General features: G+C 40.1%; 1 protein-coding gene across 2 annotated transcripts; it reads right to left on the reverse strand.

Annotated features, from left to right (window-relative positions):
- Positions 1-787: 787 nt before the first annotated feature.
- On the reverse strand, positions 788-18,706 carry RFC3 (replication factor C subunit 3). Of its 2 annotated transcripts, none has more exons than XM_045016125.1 (9): positions 18,418-18,706; positions 15,754-15,891; positions 13,656-13,723; positions 10,204-10,301; positions 8,255-8,436; positions 7,535-7,671; positions 7,337-7,435; positions 3,905-3,974; positions 788-1,109 (listed from the first exon to the last, which is right to left on the reverse strand). In XM_045016125.1, exons 1-9 carry the CDS (start codon positions 18,502-18,504, stop codon positions 918-920), a joined length of 1,071 nt encoding a protein of 356 aa, XP_044872060.1. In that variant the 5' UTR covers positions 18,505-18,706; the 3' UTR covers positions 788-917. The 2 variants fall into 2 exon arrangements, with proteins under 2 accessions (XP_044872060.1, XP_044872070.1); XM_045016135.1 differs by lacking the exon at positions 18,418-18,706 and adding an exon at positions 17,504-17,631.
- Positions 18,707-18,949: the final 243 nt, after the last annotated feature.

An 18,949-nucleotide genomic window follows, 5' to 3' on the forward strand; every position in this document is an offset into this window, starting at 1 on the left:
ATGCTTCTATTCTGAAAAAGAACTGAAGAAATGGCATTGTGGGATTTTTTGTTTGTCTCTCACTGACTGTTATCAAATTTTCCAGCCCTGTAAACTCGGAGTGGGACCTGAAAGTCTAGCTTCACATAAATCCTTACGTAAAGCCAACTGCAATAAAAAATGAATCCTTTAATTGGCTTCAGCTCCAGCTCATGTATTACCAACAAAAGAGATGCTGCAGGCCAAGTTATGCTCCCAGTTACATTTCTGCAATCCCAATGGAATCACAGTTTAGCCACCAACATCTTTATTACTGGTGATGGCACATGAGGAAAGAATCCAACTGGATTTTCAGATCCCAGGATAAGTTTTGCAGATGTGACAGTTAGAAAAGCCACTCCTTAAATTATAAACTGACAAAAACTACATATGGAGCTATTAAGGAACAGCATACATGGGATCCCCCCATAAGGCCTTTTTACAGTACATTTTCAGAGAACAGATCTTTGAGGGTCTTCTGAGAGTGTGCACCTATGCACCATCATTGGACATTGGAAAAAACAACTTCATTTCATGGAGCACCTGGGTTTCTCTCTGTAAGCCAGGTACTGGCTAGACTGAACACTGCTGAGCTTAGAATGTGATCTTGACAGATATCCCCAGAAGTCTATCACTGTCTTTCTGGAAAGCTTACATGCTTTCTAGTTAGCTAAAGATGACTGGGCTCCCTTGAAGATTTAGTGTTCAGAATAAACAAAGTTCTGCTCTTATTTGGCTATTATTACCAAATGCAATGATCATAATGCAATGAAGTAAATGAGATTTTATTGACTTTGACCTATAGCTTGTACAACATAAGTCTCATAGGAGTAGACTATGTTATTAGCAGAACTTTGAATGTTGTGACATATATTATAGTATGTAAGTTCAGTGATGTCTTAGAACATCATGTCTTCTAGTCCATCTTCCATAAACTTCTTATAAAGTGCCATAAACTTTGCCACAAATGCTTCAAGATGATAAATGGCTTTGCTGCCCAGTTGCAGTCGGTGCTCATAGAAGGCTGCCATCTGTGCAACCTCTCCTTTTAGTTGCCCATCACAATTATTTAGAAGTTCTGACAAAAGGCCCTAGAAGAGAAACATATGGCAGTTTTTAAAAAGGATGAACTATTTCAAAAGCAGGGTAGCATGGCAGATACTATTGTTAGGCATGGCATATACTACATTCACTAGTATTACACGTGGTATATGTATAGGTATTGGGAAATTATGTTAACTGAATGTATTATGTTCTTCCCACAATTCTGTTCACCCAAGTCAAGTACCCTACAAAACCTTGCAAAGCTGAATTCAGTCAGCTTTGGGATTAGAAAATAGGAAACCTATCAAAGACAAGATACGTTAGTGCTCAGCCCTAGGTACAAGTTCAGGGGGTGCCTTCATGCCTATTAGCACCTAAAATGCTGTATCCAAAACAAAAAGAAAAAGGTGTATGCGATGGTATCAGAAAACAAGTTGAAATTGATGGGTGGAATCTTAGATGATGTTAGAGACTTTTAGCCTGTGAATAGCCCCATTATAAATAGAGGTAGCACAGCAGTGTATTTTGCGAACATGCCTTCCTTGTAAGCTGAACTGAACATGCTGCGAGAACAGAAGTCCCGGAAGGACTGGTGGTGTATTAACTTTCTTTCCTGTATCATACTGTTTTGTTTATAAACAATAAATTGTCTGAGCTTGGTTATTTGATCTTGAACGTTTTTAATACTGAACCATAACTATAACCAAAATCAATTGGCTATGCTATTAATCAACACCATCATTTTCCAAGAAATAGCTGAGCAAGTAACATCATGATTTTGAACTCACTCAGTGATCCAGCAGAGCAGAAGTTTTCAAGAGCTCTCTCATCATCTATCCAATAGAACTAACTTTGAATTGGATAAACACTTGTGGAACATTGTCTTTCCAGAAACTTCTCTCTCAGGATAAATTCCTCATCCTGTAAAATCAGGTGACACAACGGTGCAACTGAACAATTTCTACCTCACTAACAACAATAGATTAACAAACTGCGCACCCTCTACTGATGTCATTGGAAACTGCAAGTAAGTGTATAGCCTTGAGGATTCTTCATTTGACAAGGGAAGTGAATCTCAATGGCATTCATCAGGAATGGATGTAAATAAGCTCATCCCAACAGAATGACTACTTTAAAAAAAAAAACAACCCATGAGAGAGACTACTGCAATAGTTTACCTCAAAAACTACAAAGGCCTTGATATTAAAATTTTATATTTGAGGAAGAAGGGGCTAAAGCCATTGCAGAGGCAGCTCTAATGCAATAAAAAGTGTAAGAGACAAGGTCAGTGAGCACCAACACATCTACAACTGGACTGCATACAAAGAGTTAGTTAAGGGCTTAAGGACACTGCCAAATATTGGTGTCTTCAAACACGTTAATAACAGGTATTTGAATTTATCTTTAACACAGAGAGCACTTGCACAGCAAGACAACTCAAGCTCTCAGTGCCATCTACCCACAGTAGGGCAAAAAGGACAAGGAAAAGCATAACTGAACAGAATACGTCAGGAACACAAGTCAGTTGACATGTCAAGGATTTTACCATAATTTAATCAGAGCAGTGTTTTGTCACTAGAAATAGAGGTTAATGCTGTTGTTACATTTTCCAGATATCTTTAATCTCAACTCTGCCTTCATTTCCTCCAGTATCCTTTCATGCTGCCTACAATCCACAACTCCTGCTTGGTTGCTCCATTTCTTTCCATTTCCCATAGCAACTTCTATGCTTGAACCACTGTCCCTTCCTTAAAATGTCACACTTCCTTCATGAGGCCTTTCAATACCATTGACACTTACAAAAAAGCACTCACTCTTGAAGTTGACTCCCAACCTGTGATTACATCTGTTTAGATGTAATGTCTGCCTCTGTTTTGGACAGCGAGCTCTTTGGAAGCAGGGACCATGTCTTCCAATATGTTTTCTCAGCTCTGAGCATGCCGTTGGTACTCAAAGAATGATCTTGTTTTAATAAGATGTTACCTCCCTCTTTCTCAATAAAAAATGTCCCTTGCCTCCCATTTCAGTCTTTCACCTTTGCTATTTCAGGCAACCATCCGTGTACCATATAGGCTGGGACCCTATCCTCCAGGGCAAGTCCAGGTGTTTCAGTGCTGACCCTGTAGATGTTCCTCAATCTTTGTTGTGAGCTGGTGGCTGCCACCTCTAAAATGCTGTGGCAAGAACACCATGAATTATGGAGCTTCCCCAATAACACCCCATAATCAATAGCATATCAGCCACCAGCAATTCAAAAAACACGGGGATGCCTTCTAGCATGCAATTATCAGGTAAAGTAGAAGAGTCCTGTATTTTTTGTTGTGTTCAGCTGAGCAAAATGCAGATTGTCTTGTAAACTAAGTAAACACTCTCAGCATTCTGAATTAGTCCAGCTTTAAACCCACTCACCCAGTCCCCAAAACTTGGATAATTCAATCTAACAAAGGCAATCAAGCTGTCACTGGCTTGGGCACACAGACATTATGCAACTAAAAACTTTTGTTAAATAAAAGGATTTGAACTAGATAGAGTAGCAAAGAATTCTGGCTCACAGACAATCTGATCTGCGTCTTGTAAAAGGTGGACCTTATTGTTAATGTTAAATTATTTAGATTACAGTTGAACCATGCCTTGTGCTAGATATTTTCCAAAACAAAGCATAAAATCTTGGGCCCCCTGATCTAGAAAACACTTATGAACATGCTTAACTTTAAGCACTTGAGCAGTCCCTTTGATGATCCTGAAAACTTTTAAAAATATAATTTTAATCCTTTTGTCCCAAGTTTGGATTCTCCTAGCTCTGGTTGCGGTGAACAGAGTAAGTGCCGAGGAGTTAAATTACCTTCATTATTATCTCGGGAGGAATGCAGTGGGTTAAGAGTTCATAAAGCCGTCCACGAACTTCAAGTAACCTGTTGGAATGAAATCACGAAGTATTACAGTAATGTCCACCAAGCCTATTTTATATTTCTAAAAAACATTTGTTCTGTTATTAAACAATGTTATTGAAACCCCAGACACGGACTGCCAAGCATAATTAAGTTCCCTTAGCCTGAAGCCTTCCTCTAATATTAAGCAACCTGCAGTACTCCCATGATGCAAAGTCAGTCTCAACATGCACGTTACATAACTCAGAAGTGAGGAGGGTGTTAATAAACAAGTTTTGAACAGTAGTTATGACATGCTCAGGCTGAATCTGGAAGATACAAGGCTCCAGAACGAGCTGTTCTTGCACCCCCAAACCCCCCTTTAAAAAACAAAACAAAAAACAACCTCTTAATGTGACTTTTGTCCAAGTTCAATGAGAAGTTGCCACAAAATGATTAGAAATCAGGATTCATTTTTATGTTGCTAGTTTACACCTTTCAGTCATCTTGCCCACATTACTGAAGAATCGCCAGTGATTAATTCCCACCAAATTCACCTCTGGCAATAACTGCCTCTTGATAGCCACTTTGTCCTATCTTATCTGAAGTCTGATACCCAGAAGTGCTAGCACTTACTGTGGGTGATTGCTGTTTTCCCCCCCTCTCTAGATCATACAGCAATGATACAGATCACAGGGGGGAAAAAAAAGCTACAAAAGGAAGGTAATTCGGGAAGAGGAATGTGAATAGGTAGAGGAAATGACAGAAGAAGCTTGTCCTTTACAAAGAAAATGTATTAGGGACAATTTGATCTTACAACAGTTACAGTACCTTGGCATCTGTTATTTTTACCTTTATGTCACTTGTGTGTGTTCTCAGCCTTGTGAATTGTTTTTTGGTTTTTTTTTAAATATAGTTGTGACTCCATTCCAATTACTGTGGATATCTAACTTATGAGTCAGACTCTTAGGCAACAACACAAGAGCTTTCTTCCTTAAAAATTACACCATAAAAAATAAAAAAAAGAAAGGATTCTTCCCCAAAGATTTTAGGGAGGGCTTGGAGGAAGTTATCCATTGTTCTCTATGTTCCAACAACTTATACATGTGAATTAAAAAAAAATACACAGATAAAACGGAATACATTAATTTAGGCAAGTTAAATGAGGTGCAGGGAAAAGGCTAGGCACTCGAGTTTAAATGGAATCATAGGGAGCATGCCTCCCATTAGGGCTTCAAAATAGTGCAATTGTATTTCTGCCAGCACTATATATTTAAAAAATGGGCAATTGTTTCCTGTGACCATAAATGCACCAGAGCAACAGAGAACTAGTGCCAACGCTACTGCTCTTCACAGTTAAAGAGGAAATTTTCTTAGTACTATGGAAAAAACAACCACCTCCATCATTTTCAGCTGGAAATAGAAGTGCTGTGAATAAGCCAGTTTGTTACCTGATACAATGTTACAAAGAGCTGTTCAGCGACTAAAAATCACATCTACCACGCTGCCTCACTAGACAGACACACACACACACATTGAAATGATTCTAGATCAAGCAAAGCCAAAAATAAGTATCTACAATTCCATTATTCAACTCATTTCTTCTGTAATCCCCAGTGAGCCAATACTATTTAAAAAAAAACAACTTTAACTGCATGCATCCAACTGAAAGGGAGCCACAAAGGATCCAGTTACCACTTTTTGTTATTGTGCTTGCTGGTGGATTCATTAATATGTCTGTAGTTGATGATTTTCACCATGTAGGCTAGGTTACTACGCAAGCCAGAGCACCGAGATGATGTTTGAAAATCATAATTTGGTACAAATTACAGAAATTGAGCCGGTGATGATGCAGCCCAAATTAGAGACATTCTGAAGAAGATTAAGATACGAAAATTTGTGAATACATTGCATTTGGTGATGGATTTAATTGCCAGGGTAACTGAAGTGTCAAATTTTTCAAGGAGAAGATCTGGTTTGATGCTTTGTAAAGAAGTAGAAAATTATATGCTGGAACTCTCAGCAACAAAAGACAATCTTTGTTCCTTATGTCTGAAGAAAAACTTGCCTTAGAGATGACAGATTTGAAGAGGTAAATGTTTTTGGATCTTTACAGACAATACAGCAGAAAAATCAGATCTGTATGCTAGAAACTGCTATTTAATAGATCAGTGCCAGATTCCCCAGGCTATATGGCGTCCACCATTCATATGGTTTCAATGCTTTGACTCCACACAATGGCTTGATGAAAGAAAAATAACTGGCTCATTATTGCAATATACCAGTTTAAATCTTATAGATAACTTTACACAGGCATTGAGTCATGGGGGAAAAGGAGAGTACCCTGTGTCAGTGACTGCATCTAAAATTTCACATCAGTATCAAATCCACAATAATAGTACAGGTATATGATCAAAAAACCTTTTAGCTACCAGGCCTTCTGGCCTTTCAGAATATATTGCAGTTAATGGAAATACTGTCATTGTCCTACAACACTGCAGTGGTAGAATGTGGGTTTTACCCACCAACTTATTTAAAACAAGCCAAAGGAAGTAAAGCACACTCCAGAACTTGAGGCATGTGTTAATGGCTCAAGTAAAGATGCTCTCTGGCTCCATCATGATACTATCTATTGACTTGAAGGGAGACTAGGAAACAAAACATTCATAGACAAAGCAACATCAGGCAGCACTAGATGTTTTCAGACTGCCGTTGGTAGTGGCATTTTAATGCATACTAAGTAGAGGACAAACTGAATGGAGCATAAGACCAAGTGAGGGTCAGAACAATTTGAAACACTGGTCCAATAATCCAAAAGAGAATAAGGAAAATACAGAGAAATTATGTTAGACAATCACAGTAGCAACAATGTTTTATTTCACTTTAACTAAGAAATGAAACCACATCCAGAAACTAGGACAACTTTATTGTCTAACTCAATTTTGAAGTCTTATATGCCTGTGGGCAAATTATCAGAATCCTTTTCCCCAAACCTTCCATATACTTTTGGCTACAAAGCTCAGTCATGATTTAAATACCATGAGGTAAGTAACGTTTAGCTTGTTTACCACTTTATCATTTAGAGCAAAACAGACCAGAACTGGCTTCCAAATTCAGACTAGTGCTACAAAACTCCAGGGTACCTGGTCTGTGTTTATAATGGATATATACATTCAGCACAATCACAACATAACAGTATTTCCTGCTAATTTATTTTGTGACAGAGGCTAACTTGGCTAGATTAGATTTCAGAAACTAGTAATTTCCTGTAGGCTTTAAACCCATTTACTTTGGATGCAAAGCACAGGCAATCCTGTACAAAGCTATTAAAATGCCACAAAACATTTAATATAAAACAACTCTGATAACCTAATAGTTTACGGTTAGAAGCAAATAGTTCCACCTACCTCTGGGGAGTCTGCTGACTGACAATAGCATTTGCAGTCTCTCTCAGATATACCTCCCAGTCTGTCTCAGGGATGTCCTGATCTGAAGCGAAAGGATACCTGCACAACAAGTAATCTCTCATATTTTAGCAACAAGCTTAGAGCAAATGTGTATTTTTCTACAAAGAGTAACCTACATTAGTTTCTCCAGTGACTTACTGCTGGACTCTGCAAGCCTCACACATAAGCAGTGCCTTCCGAAGATTCCTGCCAGACTTTTCTGCTAGCCTACGAGCCAGATCCTGAGGAAGAGTCAGCCCCTCCTTCTTGCACACACTGGACAACACATGACAGATCTAGATGGAAAAGACGTACCATGATGATACAGAAGCTCCCTGACTTACACAAGCGTTCCGTTCTGGAATGCCTTGCATAAGTTGAATTTTGCGTAAGTCGGGAACGTATCTCCAACAATTACGCGCAAAAAAAAATCCCTTACGGAACTTACAGAATTTTTTCCGTAAGTCAGGATTTCCGTAAGTCAGGTTTGCGTAACCCAGGGAGCGTCTGTAGAACTAACATAGGCATTGTAGTTGTAGCCGTCAGTCCCTGGATATTAGAGAGACAAGGTGGATAAGGTCCAAGAAAAGATATTAGCTCATCCATCTTGTCTCTCTTTAGTGAAACAGTTCATAGCCCAAAGACTGTTTTCAGGCTTAAGCATCTCTAGAACAGCCACTGCTTTTTTGCAGAGGTCAGCCAGGTATAAGGGAGCAGCTCTAGTTTGCACACTCAATGGATATTGTGCATACTGATCAAAGGCAAGTCCTGGACTACAGACAGAGATGGGTCATTTTCTGTAATATACTTTACATATACACAGTAAAAACTTGGCTGATGAAGTTTCTACTGGAGGCTCATTTTTGCTTCCAAACCTACATCTTCAATACTGGGAGCAGGAACTCGCACTGCCAGACATCTGCTTTGAATAGGTGCAATGATTTTTGAAACGGAATTGCAACACAGGATCAGTCTGCAGGTGGCCATATACTTTTCCATGGTTCTTCGCAACGCATGCTGAGCATCTTTAGTAAGTTTATCCACTTCTGTCAGCAGCACCACTGCCAGAGGGAAAAAAAAAAAAAGCTTAAATTATCTTTATTAGAAGAGTTTCACGGTAAATTGGAAAGTAATTTTTTGTTTAAGTTTTAGGAAGATAATGAAGCAAGGCGCACAGCAAGCAAGATGCAATGTGGTCCCATGGACAACTGTGCTGGGACTCAGAAGACTTGGGTTCTTTTTTCAGCTGTCACTGAGATGAGGAGATACCTTGATCAAGCCACTTCACCTTCTACATCTGTTTAACTCCTACTCTTCATCAGTCTTGCCTATTTACATTTTGCTCTCTTCAAGGCAGGGACTGTAGGTGCTACTGTGATGCAAATAATCAAATTAGGTTTGAAGGCCAAGACAGTCACTGTACTGCTTACACTATGGCTAATACAGTAACTAGCAGTGTTTCCCAAGAATTTTAAGAAAGGGTTGCAGCTGAATTTTCTGAGAACCTATGGTGTAAGGCAGGGGTCCCCAACGCGGCGCCCGCGGGGGCATCTAAATGCACCCGCGTCCTGGCCAACAGTGGAGCATCCGCCGAAATGTCGCCGAATTTCTGCGGCGTTTCGGCAGCGACGCCTCTCCATGACGTCGCTTGTCGGCGGCAAGTGACGTCATCGAGAGCCGTCGCTGCCAAAATGCTGCAGAAATTTGGCGGCGACGCTTCTCGATGACGTCACTTGCCGCCGACAAGCGACGTCATCAAGAGGTGTCGCTGCCGAAATGCCGCAGAAATTCGGCGGCATTTCAGCGGGTGCTCCACCACCGCCACGGTCCTTTGTCTGGCGCCTGCCAGACGAAAAAGTTGGGGACCACTGGTGTAAGGAAGTATTACAGCGAATAGTTTATCAATACACTTCTTTGATTACAAACTCATACTTTAATTTAATGAGTGGAGGAGGTAGAAAACCCCTTGTGCTGAATGCTGGAGGCCCTTTATGCACATTGCTCTCCATGTTTATCCAAAGATGTTTCAAAGTAGTTAGTGGGCATATTTTACTGGATTGTAGCAGATTGCTAAAGTTTGGTAATAGCTCAAATTTAATGTTTCCCTGAGAACTGTGAAGAAAATGGTATGGCATATCAAAGCTAGAACCACTAGTACATTATTTCTACTCTACTGTATTCTCTCATCTTTCTTGGGTTTGTCTGATTTTTCTTTTTGCATTTATCTCTGGTTTTGGGGTTTCCTGGTTTCAGTAATTTATATTTGGAAACAGTGAAGAGGAAAACTGGTATCTTTTAGATTAGCAGTCATTTTCCCTCTGTAGTTCTTCCATGTATGAAGTGCTTCTGCACTGAACACTTCATACAGAGTTGGACAGCATAAAGAAACTGAAAGTGACAAATATATATGAAGGCCACTGAGTCCTACTTCATTTCCCTCTGCTACTAATGCCACATGAAATAGGCTGCTACTGATGGGCTGTCTATCAACCATCATATATACGTCCATAATGGCCACCAGTCTCTGACAAAGAAGCATGAAAAGTGACCAAGTTTTGGGAAGGCTGATATGAGGCTCACTGTAACAATAAGCAAATCAAGAGCTGCATCTATGCGACGTCAACATCTTTTGCTACAATCACAGAAATACTCTTCACTGTCAAATACAAACTAATGCCATAAAGAAAGAAATGTCTGAGGCAACTGGTGAAGATACAAGGTGGAAGAGACGTGTTTACTTCTCAAGTACATCTTCAGACCCGGTCAAAACAGTCACAGAGGTTTTTCTCCTCCAAAGTTTTGGCCCACGTTTAACCTGTTTTACTAACCTTTAAAATCTCTTTGAGTACTTGTCTCAAGCTGTTGGGATTGTGCTACTGTCTTCAACAGCTCCTGAATTACCACACGGTCACTGTTTCCTGCATCACTGTACAAAGAGTTCAGATAACAATTGATTTTGTTGTAACACTAATTTATTTTAAAAGTGCCCAGGCCATATCTACAGTACATTCTTCTAAGTAGCAACTGAAGCAGTTATTTTTTTAAAAGCCCAAAATGTAGCTTTTAAAATAAAGAACACAAGATGGACTGAGTTTCGAATTCATTTAATCTTTAATCTGTACATTAAGTGGCTATTGACAAGCTATTGTCCTAATGTTTTGAAACTCATACCCTGCATAGACTTGCATTGTATATGTATGTGAGGAGGGAGACCAGTTAAGAACTGCAAAAAATTATATTTGTAATGTAATGGTATGAGAAATCAGCTTTTAACATCTCTTCTTACCAGCAATAGAAATACAGTATTTCTTGTTTCTGAACTTTCTAAAAGGCCATTTTGTCTTTGGCAAAAATGCTAAATCAGCCAGTAGAACACATGGCTTTCACTGAATACAAACACTGATTCCAGCATTATGAAGTCCTCCATGTGCCCATGGAAAGGGCTAGAGTTATAAGTGGAGATCTTGTTCAAAGAACTTGCAGGTTTAGTGTCAGCTTGAAAGTTTCTGAAGCATGCCTCCTCAGCCCCCAACATTGCCTGTTTTCTTTTTATCTGAAATTGTTATAAGAAAGTAGCCCCTTCTCTTTTTACCCTATGTGGTGATTTGCCTCTTATAGCAGAATTTGTGGGCATGTTTATTTTCTAAATTATTTCAATGTAACCCACACTAAAAGTGTGGCTCTCTGTCCTCATCTAGCTGCTACACCACCCATAGGAGCTTATGATTCTGTTACTGGCTTCAAGCTACTGGATGCTTTTAGATCCAAAGGTCCCAAGTTCGTTCACCCCCTGGAAATGTACCCTCCTGAGGTGTCATTACAAGGAGAGGGGAAACTCACAAAGCATTAGGGTGTAGGAGGAAAATGGATTCTCCAGCAATGGGAAGTTCACCAGTGTCACCATTGTCACAGATGGCTATTTCAGGTATAGGACTGAAGCCAACTCTCCCCCACAACCCAAAAACTTAGTGTTCTGACAGAAGAAAACCATGCATTCTCTGCAATGGCTTTTTAGACCCTTCTGACCGCATAACTGAGCGGTTGATCCAAATGCCATGCAACATTTAGTGGTAAGTTCAAAGAATGTATGGATTTCCAACTTGGGTGCCAAACAACAAGTAATAGAACTGATATCAGGACTAAGTAAGATGAAGTACAGAGGCTTCCCAGGGCCATACACTTTCAGTGACTCACAAATGCAATACATTTAAAAAGCCTACCTCTGTGGCTACAACCAATAAAAAAGTGATTTTCATTTTAAAACTAGCTTTTGCTTTGGAACTGGGGACATCCAAATTTCACAATGGAAGTTTTTCATCACTTAATATGCAAGTTATCAATCAAATTTGACTCCATGTGATATCTTAATTTGCATATTTTGGCATTTAAGTGTGATTTTAAGATGATAGAGTTGCTACTTCTTGAAATGATGTGTGTCATCACAGATATATCAGTGGTTTGACAGCTGACGGAATGATCAGTTGTCTCAAGGTTCTTTAGGTCTTTCAAGAGTTTTCAGGACAAAAGGCACTTTCAGTGAGAAAAATCTTATGTTCTAACAGGTTTAGTACCAGTAGGCTTCATCAATATCTCATACAGAAAATTTAGTGCAGGAATAAAAAATTTAACTTATGACTCAGTTTTTGAAGGTTCTTAGTGATTAAGCTACAGTTATTTTAATATAGGCACCTCTCTGCTATAATAGAGAGTCTGGTTAATAATTTAGTGGGCAAAGGGGTAGACTAAGCTTGATGTTATTTTACTGTTTCAAACATTTCAGTGTGAAGATGGTTAGGCAAAGCAGAGTTATAATTCAAGCATATGTTCTGTTTTCTCCTTCTCCATAAAGAGGACTCCATTTAACAGCATCTGCCCATGACAAGTTACGTAACCAGCAGGCAATGTCCTGAGTGTCACAGATGAAATCTGTATAACAGTTTAGAGGAAATAAAATCGCTTTAACAAACGTTTATAATAGATTTAACACCTGTATGTTTCCACCCCCTTTTCTTTAAGTTCATTTTCTCTTTGTTGACCTTTTACTGTGCTCCATATTACTTAAATGTACCATACTACTTCACTGATCATGGAGTGATAATTCAGTCAGAATTCTATAGGTGGTACTGATACTGACATTCATAAACATTAGTAGAACACAGATTTATATGTTGTTTGTTCAGTTACATACAAATGGAAAGATACATATGTCCTATTCAAGACGTATTTATTCAAACTGTTAGGTTTTAACTCCAATCAATAAAGCACAAGGGTAAAGAACATTGATACTAACCAAAAAACACTAAAGTAGACACTGGTATTGTATACATTTAATAGGTAGTTAGTCTACATTTTAGGATATTTGCATTTGGAGTAGAATATTTAAATTCTGTATATCTACTAGTAGTTTCTAAAACATTAGGAGAAAGTCAACTTGTATTATCAGAAGTTCTGTGACCTGTGTTATACAGGAGTTTGGACTAGATGATCACAATAGTCCTTCTGACTATATAATCATGAATCTATGAATTGGCAAAATCATCAGAGGAACACTAAAATTCTCCGTATTTTAGACCAGAAACACACCTGAGCTTTTTTTTTTAATTACAAAATAATTTGTACACCACGCATACTTTTAATATTAGTTTTTGCATCCTTATTAAAGGGGGAACTAAACAAAAATCATTCAGGGCCATGTTTTCAAAATTGCCTTAACTTGACCCCTGAATTTGCAGATCCACCTGTTTGTAAGACCTAACACTCACATTTTGTGCACAATCTGCTGGTAAGACAGCAAACTACTAAATCAGTGGTCCCCAACCTTTTCGTCTGGCGGGCACCAGACAAAGGACCATCTGCCGAATTTCTGCGGCGTTTCGGCGGCGACGCCTTTCAATGACGTCACTTGGTGGCAAGTGGCGTCATCAAGAGGCGTCACCGCCGAATTTCTGCGGCTTTTCGGTGGCAATGCCTCTCGATGACACCACTTGCCGCCGACAAGTGACGTCATCGAGAGGCGTCGCCGCCAAATTTCTGCAGGCACCGAGTTGGGGACCCCTGTACTAAATGAACATAGGAAATCCAAATTTTTCCTCATCCAAAATCATGTATTTCAAAAACCTGGTCTGCACATTTAGGGCCTAAATCTGCAAACAAAAGTTTTTTCTTCAAAGGAACTACTTGCTTGAGTAAGAGGTTGAATCCTTAGGAATCAAGGCTTTTTGAAAATGTGGTCATTCAAGTATAATATCATAATAAAAAGAATATTTAATTAGGAACTTACCTTGGATTAACTTCAAGATGATAATTGCTTGCAATGGTGCTAATTTCAATTTTCTTTTTAGAGGGTGTCTGTTTAGAAAATAAAAAAGTTAAGATTTCAAAGCATCTTATTTTAATATAAAAAAGTCAATTTTTGGATTTGAAGAATTATAACTGGCAGATCTGGTAGCTTAGCAGCAGCATTATGGCAAAAGACCTGGATTTGGGGTCAGGTTCATACATCTTTCTCTCCATGTGAGTGGAGGTCAGGAGGATTGGGATGTGGTTAAACCTCTAAAAAGATAATGATGGCTGTTTACTACAAGAGTTGATCTACTATCAGAATTAATAGAGATTCTGGGCATGATAATGTGTTGTCTCTTTCAAACAATCATTTGAGAGAAATAGTTTTTGGACATCAGGAAGGTTTCCTCTCCATGAATTTATGGAGGGAAGTAGGGGGACATGGGAGGAAGTTCCTTTCTCTCGGTATGTAATTACAAATCAGTTACTGGTATTATTTATATGAACATTTATGTTGCCTCTGAATTTGGATCCAAACTGGTATATTTCTACCACTAACAGGATACATTGTACAGAACAGTGTTTAAGTGTATTTCTTCCTATTATGGTGAATTGGAGGAGATTCATTATCAAGTGACTTATCAAAAGATTTTTCTAGGACTAATTATATGGATTTTTTCCTCTATAAACATCACAATCTGTTTCTCTTTTCTCGCTGAGTCACAAAAAAGTAGTACGGTTAGTGCGCCTTTCCTCACACCAATACCCAGAACATTCCACTAGTTTTTTTCCACTGTCATATGCCTGTTCCCTGTACTAACACAGAAGGAAATGAGTAGTCAAGCAAGGATACTATGGATGCAATGATTACTAAATTATTTCCTTTAAGTAACAGCAATGAATAAGAAAAACTACCTTATAATAAGATGTCAGAATCAGCGATAATGCTCTACCTACCATACCAAATATGATATTCAGACCACTGCTGAAGGAATTAAAAAGAAATAACGGGAGAAATTCTATTTACAATACTATGAAATTTTAGTGTTCCTTTGATGATTTTGCTGATTCATAGATTCATTATTATGTAGTCAGGACTATTGTGATCATCTAGTATGACCTTCTGTATAACATAGGCCACAATCTCTGAATTAATTCCTGTTTGAATGCTTTTCTAAAAGACATGCTCTAGAGTTCACTCAATTTAAAATTTGCCAGTGGTGAAGAATCCACAACCACCATTGGTAAGTTGTTCCCATGATTAATTACCCTCATTGTTAAACATTTGTGCCTTATTTCTAGTCTGAACTTTTCTAGCTTCAATTTCCAGCCACTGGATCTTCTTATACCTTTGTCTGCTAGATTGATAAGATCTTTATTATCAAATATCTGTTTCCCAAGTAAATACTTAGACTGATCCAGTCACCCCTTAAAACTCTCTCCTTCCCAATAAGGACTTTTAATTGATAACACAGCATCTTAAACAATAGATTTCAAGTGGCTGCCTTGTTCCCCAGGCAGCTAATTACTGAAACAGATCTCTTCTCTTGTTGAAACTGTCACTATGGGAATGATTAGATAACAAATTATGACAAACATAAATGGGAGAAAGATAACATTAATGGTTTATAAGTAAGGGCCACAACATAGATTAACTCTCAATTGATAGATTTGAGTTAACCTGAAGCAAAAATTCAAGCACTGGGCCCAATTTTGATCTCAAATACACAAGTACATTCAAAGTAATGCCAATAAAAGCAACATGAAAGAAATCAACATCAGAATCTGGTTCTCAGTACTTAATGCTAAGGACATACCCTGCAGTGCAGCCTGGCCACAAAGTGCAAGTGTGAGGGAGACTGACAAACTAAAATTCACTTGGTCAGAGGAAAATGTTCAAGTGACCAATTTTATAAGTGAGCTTGAACCTTCTACCGAGGTGAAGAAATCTGAACATTTTGGAATTATATTGACTTTCGTTTTACTATTGTGGACCTCTCTATAGGAATACATACTCAGCATTCTAGTATATAAAAGAGAGGATATATATATACACAATTATTTTCTTTAAAAAATGCACATGATAAATTTCTTACTGTTATGTTCTGATGTTCAATTCTCAGTTTCTCCACTCCTGCACCATACAGCTCCCTTAACAAACACATTATCCTGGTCTTTTTTCCAGCTCCAGATGGTCCATACACTAACAGATGAGGGAAGTCACCACACTGAACCTGCAAACGGTGCAATAAAACTAATTAATGTTTCCCCTATGCTAGGAAATTAAACTGCATCAGATGAGGACTTTCCTTACAACATTACTAAAGTAATTTTTCATATACAATTCTACAGTAATTCAATTTAAAAATATAGCCCAGAATTAGTGGCTCTTTGAATTTCTTTCTTCCAGGTATACTTCCATCATATATGCTGTGTGCCTCTGAAAATTAAAGATGATGCTTTGTTTTGGTTTTTTTTTTGAGAAAATTTGAAGGTATTACATTTGCTCCTGAGACTTCTGCCAATTTTTGTGGTTACACAGTCACTTTCATCTTTTTAAAAAGATGTTTCCATCCTGCTTGTTGCTAAGTGAAAAGCTCTCACAAAATGAGAAACAGACTGACAAAGGGAAACAGCAAAACTATCCACAAAATAAACTAAAAATAGAGAAAACTGTGTCTCTGCTCTCTTTCAGCTACAATATACTATGAGTATTACCTGTAACAATATAAAGATATTCAAACAAAAGCATAATTTTTAATTTGAGTGTCTCTTTAAAATGACAAAACTAGTTTTTGCTTCTGAGAGCACCAGTAGCCGGTTTAAAATATATATTTCACTAAAACCTAGCTTCAAAGCTAGTTTTAGTTAGATAAACCAAGAAGTACAGAATTCAAAGAGTGAATCTAGGGGTTAGACAATCTGGATAAGACTCAGGATATCTGGGGACTTGAACAGTTTTGTACCCAGGGGTTTTATTCCCATCTTTGACCTTAATCCCTGTGACCTTGATCAAGTCATTTATGATCTGATGGTTTCAGAAGTGCTCGACACCAACAGCTTCCATAGAAGTCAATGTATAACGTGGGTGCTCTGCATTTCTGAAAATCACGCTAATAAATCTCTTTGCGACTCTTTCCTCTCTGATCTGCTTAATGGTAATAGTGATGGTGTGAGGCTTAATTCAATAACACAAGTAAAATGCTTGCAAACCTTTGCATGGAGTGCATTCTACAGAAGAGAAAAGTTTTTTCCCCCTACATGTCAGGGCTTGTCTTCACTGCAAGTTAGTTTGAGTTATTACATATGAGTTGCTAGCCTAGCTCAAGTGTGGGTATGTCTATAGTACTACAGAGCCTATGTCAGCATAGGTATGCCAACACAGCCCTGTGCTGTAGTTGCAGCCTATACCTACAGGAGTAGGTCACCTCCACAAACAATGTTATGAATGTTGACAGAATCCCTCTTCCACCAACATAGCTACACTGGAGGTTTTGTTGGCATAGCTATGTTGGGCGGGGTATGGGTATTTTTTCCATATCTCGGACCAATGTAGCTATGCTGACATAACTTAAGTGTAGACCAAGCCTGAGAGTGACCACACTGTGAAACAACACTCAAACTAACAGGGCAATTTGATCAGCAAAATGGTGACTGGATTAGTAGCTTCATTGGATAAATATCTGATGAGTTGTAACTCATTGCTCATCCCCACTGCATAACTAAAGCACAGGAACATCAAACACCCACCCCCATCCCATACCACCCACATCAGACAAGCCAGTTAGAACTCAAGCTAGAGATATTTGTGTGTAGAAAGGAAGTTGGGCAAAACTCCAGTAATACCTTGAGCTAACACTGCCGTGGGACAACACTGCAAGGTGCCTGCCATCCTGGGTCAAAGAACAGGTATCATTTTAAGTCTGGCTATCAGCTGTTACATTTAATTGTTTATAAAGCACACTGAAGACGAAAAGTTCTATTTATTGTTTGTGGCAGGGATTAAATGGTCACAGTGTACTATGTACAAAGTACTATTTGGACTGTAAGCAAATTATTTCCTCATTATCAGTTTTCATATTAGCAGGATATACATTTCCAATAGGGTGACTGTATTACAGTGCACAGTTTCTTCCCAGACTGTTATCTTTATTCAGTTATTGCACTTTTCATTTTGTATTGTAACAGAAATAAATATGCAGTATTGAAGGGCAGGTGGATGTGATGTTACCATCCTGCTACCCGAGACAGATGCAACACAAACTGCAGCTCTACCACCTGCTTTAATAAAACAAAGTCACATGCACAAAGAGAGTTTGCAAAACTTCATCTCCTTATTCTCCTCCCTAAGCAAAGCAAGCGGGAACTTAGCACCAATAACTAGAGGGCAGAGGCTGCTCTGTTGGCAGCCGTGCGCGATTGGGAACAGACTCTAAGCCAGCACTTAGGGGACAGCAGCCCCTCACCAGTAAAGCGGAGGTGCTGGCCCAGCCCCAGGAGCCCCCCTGACAGTGCTACGGGGGGAGGGGGGTTGTTTTGTTTAAAGAGCGCGCCCCCTGCCGCCCCGGGGGACGGGGCGGTTTCCGGGCCATCGTGGGGGATGGGGGGGGAGACAGCACGGGGCCAGGGGGAGATGGGGGTAGCAGGGAGGCAGTGGCACCAGATGGGCCGCTGGCCTGAGGAGGTACCAGAGGGAAGGGGGGAGGGTACCAGAGGGGGGTCGCAGGGGCTCCCTCGCGGCCCGGGGGCTGGTCCCTCACCAGGTTGCGGAGCTGGGCCGCCTGCTCGCGGTGATAATCCACCCTGCCGAGGGCGCAGGGCCGGTACTTGTCCGCCCAGAGACTCATCGCTGCGGGGCCCTGGCAGAGCGGGGTTGAAAAGCGCGCGCCGCCCCGGCCCTCAAACCCCGCCGAGAACAGCCCCTACACTACGGAGGCCGCCTCGGGACAGACCTAACCGACATGCGGAGCCAGCGGAACGCGCCCAGGCAGGCCGCGAGGGCGGGGGAGGGGAGGAGGGCGAAGGCGCCAGGGGCTCGGACGGGACGGGGGAGGGGCTCGCTCCGTGCCTAGGGCGCGGCCTTTCCCTCAGGGGGACACACCCCCAGCAGCCGGACATGTCACAGCACCGTGACCCGCCCCGTCTCCCGGCCAGTGTCCTAGTGCCGCGAGAGCGCAGCCCCGCAACGCCCCGAGCCACCGCAGCAGCCTGCCCGCCCGCAGCCTGGGCCTTGTCCAACCCACTGCAACGCAGCATAACGCCCAGCGCCATTTCCTGCAGCGTCTGACACGC

This window comes from Mauremys mutica, chromosome 1 (assembly GCF_020497125.1).
Source record: "Mauremys mutica isolate MM-2020 ecotype Southern chromosome 1, ASM2049712v1, whole genome shotgun sequence".
NCBI classification, from domain to species: Eukaryota; Metazoa; Chordata; order Testudines; family Geoemydidae; genus Mauremys; species Mauremys mutica.